The sequence below is a fragment of the Eufriesea mexicana genome, unplaced genomic scaffold (genome assembly GCF_001483705.2).
Source record: "Eufriesea mexicana isolate 0111107269 unplaced genomic scaffold, ASM148370v2 scaffold1992, whole genome shotgun sequence".
NCBI lineage: Eukaryota > Metazoa > Arthropoda > Insecta > Hymenoptera > Apidae > Eufriesea > Eufriesea mexicana.
Window position 1 is genome coordinate 627,225 of NW_016910066.1, and position 12,107 is coordinate 639,331.

At 26.8% G+C, this 12,107-nt stretch overlaps 1 protein-coding gene across 3 annotated transcripts in view; it reads right to left on the bottom strand.

Annotated features, from left to right (window-relative positions):
• LOC108549397 (GTPase-activating Rap/Ran-GAP domain-like protein 3) overlaps positions 1-12,107 on the bottom strand; it is a 200,898-nt gene that overhangs the window by 57,997 nt on the left and 130,794 nt on the right. For all 3 annotated transcript variants that reach the window (XM_017902756.1, XM_017902755.1, XM_017902754.1), the window contains exons 8-10: positions 10,634-10,736; positions 10,009-10,107; positions 5,706-5,918 (exon numbers count right to left, since the gene is read on the bottom strand). In XM_017902756.1, the coding sequence (XP_017758245.1) occupies positions 5,706-5,918; positions 10,009-10,107; positions 10,634-10,736 (415 nt within the window). The remainder of the gene's footprint in view (positions 1-5,705; positions 5,919-10,008; positions 10,108-10,633; positions 10,737-12,107) is intronic.

Genomic DNA, 12,107 nt, shown 5'->3' on the forward strand with positions numbered 1-12,107 from the left:
TTAAAATGAAGATTAAGGATTAGCTCTTTATCTTTTAACTTCAAGATCAGTAACTCCTATATACATATATTTTTTCCTTTTAACATAAGTATTTTAATATTTTTTATTTTTTGATAGAAGGAAGTTTCTTGAGATTAAAATTCTGTTTCGAAAGAGAAAAAAATAATTATAAATGTCTGCAAATTTATTTCTTATAACCGAGAAATATAACATTGTAGGTTATCAATGTTCCCTAAACGGCACCAATGAATTGCACGGATTAGGATGTTGACTATCGTGGAAATCACTAGAGCCAAACATTCGACTTGCTGGTGGCGTCGCACCGCGGAGATCAGTAGTGACCAACTCCGCCACAATTGGTAAACGTATTTAATCTATTAAATAAAAACATTTTTAAAATCTGCAATATTGATGTTGTGCAATTTTTGCAAATTTCTTTCTCAAGGTCATATAAAGCTATTACAGATCGTTGGATTCGTCTTGATATCGACAACCGTATCGCGATGATAAAGATATGTAATCTTATATACAAAAAACGACAATACTTTGAAAGGAGAAAAATTTCTTGCCTATGACAGATTTCGATCTCCTTGAATCGAGTAATACTTTACTCTGACATTTTCTTAGTATAAAAAATAAACAAGATATTTAAGATGTTCAAATTGGCTGAGACAACTCCATATATTTATTATTTGCACGTATTACTATGGGTAATGATAAAACAAAACATTTATTTTGGTATTACAGGCACATTATATATAATTGTTTGTGTAAAATAAAAAATGACGTATGAACATATATACGTAATATCCTATCCCAAGTACAGTAAATATCTCTTATCTGGTCCCCTTTTAATCAGTCTTTGCTTTAATCGACCATATTTTCGTTGAAATATACACAAGGATCATAAAGGATTATAATATTATCACGAAGGAAACTTTAATTAGATGAGCGAATACATTGTTTAGATTGAACTTCGAAATAAAATTAAAAAAAAAGAAATTTTAAATGAAAAAATTTAACTAAAAAATTTTGTTTTCAGAGTTAAATATTCTAATTTAATTCTTCCCGATACCTTTTGATATTAAAAATTTAATATTTCGAGGATATATAATTCTAATACTTTTCTAGTATTATTTTAAGAAATATACAAATACATTAGTTTATATTTATAATTTTCCGATTTTTCAATTCAAAGACCTTGCAAGTAATAATAATAAGTAATTTTATAATTTTTGAACTGTATTTCGATCGTAGACGGTCTACGTATTATTGGAAAACTTGTTTAATTGCAAGTATTGTTTGATAATTGAATAAAAGGTGTATTGGTAAGGTTAGGGAATTAATCAAAGAAAAGTGACGAGAAATGAAGAACTGAAAAATGAAGGAGATCTGCACGAAGATAAAAATGGAAACAGAACAAGACATTTGTAGAGAAAGGAGGCACTTGAAATTGTGATAAGATATATCGAACTAGATATTTATCTATCATTGATATACTTACGAAAAATGTAGCATGATCTTGTTTCGATACATGAATGTAAATCGAAAAAGCAAACGAAAATTGCTGAATTCTTTATTTAATTAAATATTCGGTAAACGTTATTTATTTATGCACATACTGGATATCCAGGATTTTACTTATCAAAGTGCGAGATATTAATCTAGAAACCAAAAGGAGAAGAAATGTCATACGAATTTCACAAATAAACGCTTTGTTATAGAGTTGTAAACGAATGCTTTATGCATGGTACAAGTAACAATATATTTTCTATTACATCATAGGTAACATCGCAAAGGTCAGTCGTGTTTATCTGTCCTATATAGTTATTTGTATTTATCATCTGTTGACATACGATTTTATGCTATACAAATTAATTTAATGAAAAATAATTAAGTATTTATTACTATTTTATTTACTGTTTTCAAATTCTCATTTCAAAACAATATCCTTCGACTTGAATGCATGCTTGCTATTGATAAACAATTGAGTTTATTATATTACTCCTTCATTCAATTTATTATACTAAGTTCCCGTGCATTTCACTGAGTCTCAGTCACAGATCAGATAAACAAAATCGATTTGCAATTATGGAAAATTTATAAGAAAAGTTACTATATATATTAAGCATATAATACTTGTTTGCAACTCTATAACGAAGGGTGTACTCTTTAATAATATTTATTAAAGAAGCAAACTTTATATGACATCGTTTTCCTCTTTTTGACTTTTAAATTAAATTGCCGTAGTTTAACAGGAGAACTCTGTAACACTGTATATTATTTCTTATTAGATATTATGTCCAATTATATGATGTGTAAATAATAAAAAACAATATATATACTTATTATTTTATTATTAATTTATAAACTGATATTTTATATAAAATATCAGTTTATAAATTAATAATAAAATAATATGTATTTTCCAACTAATCATTTATTTGTTCACTGAGAGATTCGATACCACGGGGATTGGTTAAAAGAAAGTCCACTGTAAGAACTTACTTATGCAAATATGTATTATACAAGTTCTTTATTACTGTTATTATAGTAAAATTACAGTGGAAAACTTTAATGGGAAAAGTCAAGAAACTAATTAAAAAATGTTTGCTGTAACTTGTTGAACAAAATGAAATATCTTATAAAAAATTAAATTTTTGATAACTTTTTCTATACTTTTTGTTTGCACAGTATTTCCATAAAACAAATTCAGTCATATGGCTTCGTAAAAAGTAAATGAAGTTTTAATTGGTTTGTTAGCTTGAAATTAGATTCCTATTTTACGTGAATCGAAAATATTCTTATACACTTGAATAATATATCTGTGTTATAACTTTGAATACAAGAGTATATCGGATACACATAAATAAATATATAGAAATAAATTGTAATACACGCATACACGTGTTTCAACATATTGATATTTTATTTGGTATGGTTGTTAATGTATAAGTTATTGTCGAAATTGTCCAGCATTAATATGATTGTTAACATGTAAAAAATATCTGAATATTTAAATTTGTTTATGTAGGTAATTTGCGATACAAACAAATTTTCTAGGTTACGGTTAACGATTAATCTTGGTTAATAAAGATTCGTTTATTGAAAAAAAATTACCAAATTGATATTTTTTAACGATAAACTTTTTTCTGTCATAAAAATATTTCCACCATATGAGGTGTTTTCTTTCTGTATGAGAAAACATGCGATTACGTGAAAATCGTAGAATTGAACAGTTGAGTTGACAGAAAATCATATATATTTGTTTCGCAAATTAATTGCATCACTGTATTCATATTCGGGTATTTTGTTACAATTGCATTAGTAATTACAAAAAATAAAATGGATATATTAAAGGGGACCTTTCAGTTTATGTGGTTAACAATATTTTTACCAAATTTACTCAACGAAAATTACTCGATATTGATTTTTTTTTGTAAAAATAATAGGATCGATCTATATATCATTGTACACAAAAGCAAAGATATGAGATTGCTATGTGAACATACTGTAGCTGTCAGTACAGGTGTGCTGGTCGCATGATTTTGGTTCACATAGTTATCTTATTTGGACGGGGATTGATCCATATTAATTTATTTCATATTGATTATCATATGTCGAGTCGGTTCCATAAATTGGAAAAATTAACAAAATTATAGTATTTTAAATAAAAAGATCACATTCTATGTAAATATTTGATCTTATTTATATAGGATATATAATACAAATTTTTAAAAGTGGAAATTAAGACAATAGTTCAACATTTTTATAAATAATCTACTCGATACCTAATTTACTGAAATATGTGTATGTCAAATTTGATGAAAAATTTTGCTGAGTTGAGAATTGTCAGTGTTACTGTGCTAACAATTTTTACAAAACGTATTGTTTGAAAATAATAAATTTTCCAATATATATTTATTATTTTCACATATTTAAATAGACATTTACGATTTAGAAGTAATTTAAGATTATAGCTCGTGAAATTTTTACAGAATATTTTATAAATTATGTATGAGTAATAGGTAAGTCAAGAAAAAGAAATTTATCTTTTGAAGCTAAAAAAGGTATGTTCTTTTTAGTACATGTGAACTCACATATATCGATACACGTGTATTATAACTCGCGTACCCATATATGATATTTCAATATTCGTATATTAATACGTTTGCAATTGCTGGTGCGAATTCATGTTATTTACGACTCTTAGAATTTCTTACAAGCTTGATATTTTAAAACAAATTCAAATATTTGCATCTTTGTCTTGATGAATTATGTCTTTTGTAAACAGATTTTACATTCCATTCTTATTTTAATCGATTAATAACAATCTAAAAAAATTATCTACGAATGTGTTAAAAATTACCTGGATTAAAATACAAATATATTAATTACACGTGTGTTTTCGATACATTTTTAAAACCATGACCTTTGCTACAAATGCATCAATATATGCGAAAAAATCGAACGCTGTAATAGCTTAATCTAGTTTCTGAATCAGCTTGTATATGTACTTTTTAAAATATTCGTTTCGTAAAATGATTATTAGATTCATTTTTAATATCGTACTCCCTTAAAAGAAGTATTTAATAAATTTCATTTTGTAAAAAGGATGTTTTATACCATGAATGTGTTTATAGCAATACATTGTATTATTATACAATAGTATAATCAATATTTATTTTTCACCTGAATTTCAAAATAAATATAAATTAACACTGAAACTTGTAATGTGTACCTAAATGTGGTATATACAAGATAAAACAAATAAATTGCTTTCTTTAAAGCCATTGCAGATATCAATTTTTATAGATAATTGAAATTTATACTATGAAAATGAATAAGTATATTTAATTATTTCAATAAAAATTTGCATCCACTTTAAATGTTTTACATTTTTCGATAGTTGGTGAATACTTCATAAATCTTCAATAATAGCCATCCTATCTTGGGATATGTGCTTAATATTCTAGGGCTATTTAAAAAGAGAAAAGAAAAAAATTGAATAATACAGAAGTACAGTGAGCATAATTGCATACTGCGTTAATAGCATTTGTCACATTAATGTCTTTTATCTGTATTTATATGAATTTAAAATAGCAGTAATCATATACATAAATTAAAACCATTTTTCTAATATTAAGGAGTACAATTTAGGGAAATTAGATACTAAGGGGTAGATAAGTTAAAAGAGACTGGCAGTCACTGATCTACGATACAGTAATTTTTGTTAGTATTCACAAAGTACAGTTAATATATAAAATACGCATAAAATGTCGATAAAATGAGTGTAGATTAGCCGATAAATTTAGAAAAAAATTTATCAAGTGGTATGCAAAATAAAAAAGATTGAAAATCGCTGACATAAGATACAATAATTTTTGTTAACAATCACTGATAATGGGCACAATCAATGCTATATAAATAAGTAAATATATCAGAAGAAAAAAGAAAAGACGTGTATAAAATGTCAATGAAACAAAGGACAGTCAACTGATAATTTAGAGGAATAGATAAAATTATAGAAAATTATTATTTATTAAAATTATTATTTATTATAGAAAAGATAAAATATATTTGACTTATATCGCACTAATTTTTTTGAATAATCACTAAGTATAGTCAATACGGAATGAGTAAGTATATGTATTTAAAAATATGATAAAACGAGTGAAAATCAGATGGCAATATGAAAAACTTACGGGTAAATTGACTTCTAATGCAATTCGGGTTGAAAGTGTCTATGGCGTTAGGATCGTCCGTGTAAACGATGTTAACGATATCGTTACCGATATGACGCTTTCTCTCCAGCTGTTGCGGGTTGTCCTTTGAGTAAGGAAGCATTGTGCTCACATGATACATCACCTCGTGTCCCGCGTATACCGTATAATAGCTTTCTTTCCCAGTCATATTACCTGCAAATGTTCGCAGAGAAAAACAGTATATTTGTAATCGCATGAAACGAGTAAGTAGAAAAGAGTAGAAAATAAAATTTGAGAAAAAATTTATGTTTGAATTACAAAGAGAAACTTTCATGTTCATTAGCTAAAGCAGAAACACAGTATTCATTCTAGTGCACGATCATTTGAGATAATCTAAGAGAAAAAGTCGTTAATAAATATTTCCTTGTGTCAAACATAGTAAAATATAAATTAGTAACAATTTTTCAAATATTACTTTTTCTTCATAGAAAAATCTCTTTATGAGAATATCCGTTATGTGAATGTTATATAAACAATATTTTCCAATTACTATATTCTATGTATATAAATATACATATTGGTATATATTAGAAGTTGCTCCTGTGGAATAAAATTAGCTCACGATGTTTATGATATGATTAATAGTAATAATTTGCTAATATTATCGTTATGCTTAATATAGTAAGTGTAACGAACATAATAAAAATAGATAAATAACGTTAATTATATAGTATGATACTATAATGTTTTCAAAGTAGAAAGAAGTAGTATTGTACGGATATTTTCCATCGATATATTCATACCTTCGATAATTTTTTGATAAACATTTTTCTGTAGTCGACAACTCCAAATGAATTCAAATTACTTTATCAATTTAATAGTTTGAAAGAATATGCGATAATATCTCACTAACACTGAACATGTGATAGGAAATAAAATCTTTTGATTCCGGAACGTTTATGTTCTATTGTTATATTAATACTTTTTTAGTATAGAATGTACTTTTTTACTTTTTGAATAAAATTATAGAATTCTTCAAATATGTTTTTGTTGAAACGAAAAAAGTTGAAATAAACAATAAAACGATTATAATTACCAAAATGCATGAATAATATAAAAAGTCAATAGGACAGTGCTTTGTTCAATTTCTAGTTTTGGAGGCTTTTTTTAGCAATCAAAACCATTAGAGGATTAATTTATAAATACTTTAATTATAATAACGACGAAAAATAATAAATTTTATTCTTAATTGAATATATACCTAATACTTTGAGTTTTCAGCTTCTCTTCAGCAATTCAGCATTAATTTTTTGTTTTGTAATCATATAAATAAATGAAATCTATTTTAAATTTGTTATCTTCGAATTAATATCGCGTATAACATACATATTATAATATTATATAATACGTTTAGTTTGTCTAAATAATACATTTTAAGTGTGCACGATAACAAATTATACAAACTGTGATAAATTATAGCCCACACAGTTAATTCCTCTTATGTCATAGTGCGCCACCTAGTAGCGACTGCGGTAAATACTTACTGCAGCCTTTATAGCTGTTAATTTAATGCTATGGGAATAAAACTGTAGTGACTTTCTACTGACTGAATAATTCTTAATATTCCATAAATTATGGTTTCATTCAGAAGACGTAATGTGTGAATTTGATGTAAGAAAATCATATGTATTATATAGTCCATTCAACACAAGTAAGTTATTGAAAACTTTTACTCTTATATTATACCAAATAGCTAACAGTTCGTGAAGGAGGTTATAATGCTAAAACTTTGCAGACACTGAAGGAAAAAAGAACTTATATCAATCGTTTCTTTAACTGTTTGCATTAATTAAATTTTTTGTGTGTTTTATAAATTTAAATTTCTTTCTTTCATTGCTTTTCTTACGTGTTTTTCAATGAATTCATATTTCCAAAAAAATATATGTCATAAATACGTTAAAGAATTGCTACATTTAGCCAAGAAAGTGACTTTTAATACAGTCGATACTACAATATTATAATCGATACCACGATAATGCAATAAATCGAAGCATGATTTGTAAATATGTATAGGGTGAGTAATTTAAATATACCACACAAAATTACTTATAAATTGTTTTGTGAGAAAGCAGTATTCTTTGATATCAAGGAAGCATATAATATAATAATTATTATATATAATAATAATTAATAATTTTTTAATAATATAATAATTATTAAAAAATTAAAATTATTTGTTACTTCGTTTCTTCATCGCGATATTTATCGTGAAGGTCCTCTTGAGTTTTTCAAACTATAATATAATACAATATTTGACCATGCGATTCGAAAGACTATTCAAGAATGTACGAACAAATGAGTGTATTAAGCGGTTTATATTTTGATAAAAAAGTAAAATATCAAAAAAATGAATTAATACATTATATGCTCTCCTTGATACAAAATCAATTTTGTTGGAAATATTTTTTCACATAATGAACTATTTACAAATAACTTTAGATGGCAGATTTAAACGATCACCCCATTTATATTGAAAGGTGGGTAAAAAAGGTATTAATACAGATAAAATCAACGATCGAATTTTTAATATTCTTTTCCCTTTTTTAAATAAAACTTTGTAATGGTATAAAATATAACGAAACTATTAATACAAAAAATGTTTCGCTTTAATACTGTGTCGCTTCGTTGCGAAAAAGATTTCGAAAAAGAATTATATTCAGATCATATAAAAATACTGAAATTTTGAGAACCTATTTGGTTCCCTTAAAAAGATTTCTCGTCCATACAAAAATTGCTCCATGTAGAACTCATACGATCAAACAAAATCAAAACTTTCTGATAAAAGTTGAATAACGATTACAAAATAGAATAAATATTAGGTTCGGTAATAAGTTCGTTTCTTTCAGGGAAATCAAGGTATCGTTACTTTTACACGTGTTTTATAAGTTTCAATATAATTTTTGTTACCGTGTTTTATATAGAAAAAGTAGGAATATTTTTATGAATAAAGCTCATGGTTTTTAAAAGCATTATTGAAATGTTTAATAACGTAATATAATATTGTATTATAATATTAAGAGCAAAAATGTATATTACGTTAGATTTATGTTTATAAATATCAACCATACTTTGGAATGGAAAGATACAGAGACATAACGTAATGTCGACCATTCATTAAAGTTATTCAACAATTAACCATGTTACTTATCTACATGTTTGATGAAAATTTATAATGAAAAGTATATTTTCAGTTCCACATTTAAAACCATGCATTTTCGTCGAATATTTAGAAATAACCTTCTCTTCGGTTCTTGTAATTAATTATTTTAAAGATAGATCTCAAAAGAAACAAATTTTACCCAGAAAATTTTTTTCGATCGTTTAGTATAAAATTTACATATTACATATTGCTACTTTCACGTTTCAAATATAAGGAAAGTGAATTTTACGAATGATTTTCAACATTAATGGTCTATTCGCGAGTTGAAATATTCTTTAGAATGCCGTATAGCATCACCGAACACCGTATAGCAAATGAACTTATTATTTAGCCTAATATTTCATTGACATAGACTAAGATTCATCACCGAACACCGTATAGCAAATGAACTTATTATTTAGCCTAATATTTCATTGACATAGACTTTTAAACTACGTGTAAATAAAGTAGATTATCGTAATTGAAATATTTGATTACTTTTGTATTTTACGCGTTGTTTTATTTAATATATAAGCCTAATGTGAAGCTTGAAAGTATTGATTGGAAATATTAGCGATGATTGATGCGAGTGTCTGAATTAAAAAACGCGAGGTTTTCGACTAAAAATGTTCCCTATTTAATTTATCGATTTCTCATTACACGTTTCATTACACGATTCGTCATTAATTTTTCACTACGTGTTCAATCATACAAAGACAGTTTTATGCCTCCAATCTCGAAAGTGTGAGGATAGCAGCAATAGTTACCAAACAAGAATTTAATTCTGTTATATTTCTGTAAATAATTAATTTCGAATAATCTAAAAAATTTCATTCTCGAAAATAAATAAATTTCATAAGTAAAATAGAAATTTGTATTTTCTATATATTTTTTAGATAATTTTTTATAGGATTCTATAAGATATAGAATGATACGAAATATCTATAATTAATTGAAAGTTTTTCTATATCATTTCAGATCGGAAATTACCATTTATATTCGAATTAGTAATATTGAAAAGTAATAAGCACTATATATTTTATGTCCGTACGTGTATATTGGAAAGAATGAAAAAAGGAAATTCTAGCGATATATAAATGGTACCTTTTACGTCTAAACCACCTCGATACTTGTCCCAGTTCTTCAGTTCTATCCTCTCGCCCAGGATTTCGAGGAACTTGTCAAATCCTGGACTACCCTTTTCTGTAAATGAAGCACTATATAGAGAACTCTTTTCAACGCTTTTTACATTTCGTCCCTTCAACAGCTTACATATTTATATGTCGAATATGCACTATAAGCCGTGGATAATTAAATTTTTCGTCACATGGAATAAACGTAGAGTATACGTAAAATTATAATATCTTTTATTAAACTCGCTTTCTATTCTACTGATTCGAGTGAACTAAATAAAAAATACTTTTACAACTTTGTGACAAAATATTTAAATCAATTGTAAGTAATTTTTATTTAACATTGAAACCAAATTGCAAATCTTTCACTAATTTTCCAATTTTTTGTGCATTTTTATTCGTTAAGAATTTCACGAATACTACTTTCTATTAGAATGACGACCAGGAACAAAAGAGAATAAAGAAAAAAAAAAGGAACAAGTGATGTGTGTCATTTTCAACTGCAAACGAGAGTTGTTGCCATTGTTGTATACGACCATTAAAGTTTTAAGGGTTGGTCGATCCGTGAGTTACAGTTTAACTTTTTATCGATTTACCATTAGACAGCATCTCGTCGTCGGTTGTTTGCCCTTTCCTTGCATATATCACGCCGAACTTGAAGTTGACAGAGCCTTCCTGTTCTTCCAGCAGCAGGAGATCCTATAATGCGGAACTTTGACAAATAATCCTGCCATTTATTTCAAGTTTATAGGTTTCACCATATTTACCAGGTGCAAAACGTTCATTATTAGAACTACCGATTTATCGTACACTTATTGACGAAAGTTAGGAAACAAAATAATAATTTCCAAACCTTCCTATCTTAATTTTTTGAAATACGAGATATTCGAAAAAAAGTTTATCGTTTATTTATATGCAACATGTTATCTCTCCATCCCATTTCTCATTTTAATATATGCGTCTCGGAAGGAAAAGACTGTACAAAAATTCTTAAATAATTATTTCGTTTCTTAACTTTTCTCAGTGAGCGTACATATTATAGATAATGTTAATTGAAACAGGATGATTGGAGAAGGTAAGTATATATTATAATTACTGTCCATTTACCAGAAGATGGCCAGACAAAGAAATGTAGGTCTGATTGGTTATAGCGTAGAATCATCTTCCACGACACAATTATAAATACAGTAGTGACGCTCGTATTCGTGCGCCCATTATCCGAATAACCTAATATACAGATATCGAGGTACAATAACAATGTAATTCTACGAAGCCATTTGCGACAAAAACCTTATGTGACTTTGCGATTAAAAAGTTAACCTTTTGCACTCGACGATGTTTTGGCTAGAGAAGAGTAGAAATTCAAAGATTCTCTACTAAAATACTGACAATACCTTTTTCAGCACTAAATAAAGAATTGTATAATAATAGAATTGTATAATTATTTGATTTCGATACCTCGCACACTGTGACATTACATTAAATTTGATATATTAATTAATATCGATCTTCAAAATTTTATGAAATGGTGACTGAAGCTCACCTCTCGAGTGCAAAGGGTTAAAACTGTTAATTTTGTTAATTTGTATAAATGAATTTTTGTATAAATGAAGTTTAATGCAAAAGAAAGTACGTGTTCTATTATCTGAAAATTTCACTGTTAGTTCTGATGTAGAAGTCACTACTATATTTCACTTTTGATTACAAATTCCACTGTATGCTCTAAAATGATATCGCATCTTACGATTTTTAATGTTCTTTGTGTAACTTCAAAACGAACGTACATTTGGCAAAACGAAAATCGTATGATTATAGATCAAATTTAATTTTTCAATACTATATGAGCGTTATTGTCAAAGTATTGGAAACAAAATATTATTTTTGAAATATTTTTGTAGATATTGCAAAACTCGATTACACTTTATTTATTTGTTTCTGAAATCTAACATGATAGGCAACATTTTGTGGGCAGTATCGAATTATGCACATAATGGCGTACGTAAGGCAGAATACGCGAGGAATTTCCAATTCGCGAACAACAAATTCTCGTTGATTTAATTTCTCGTCATA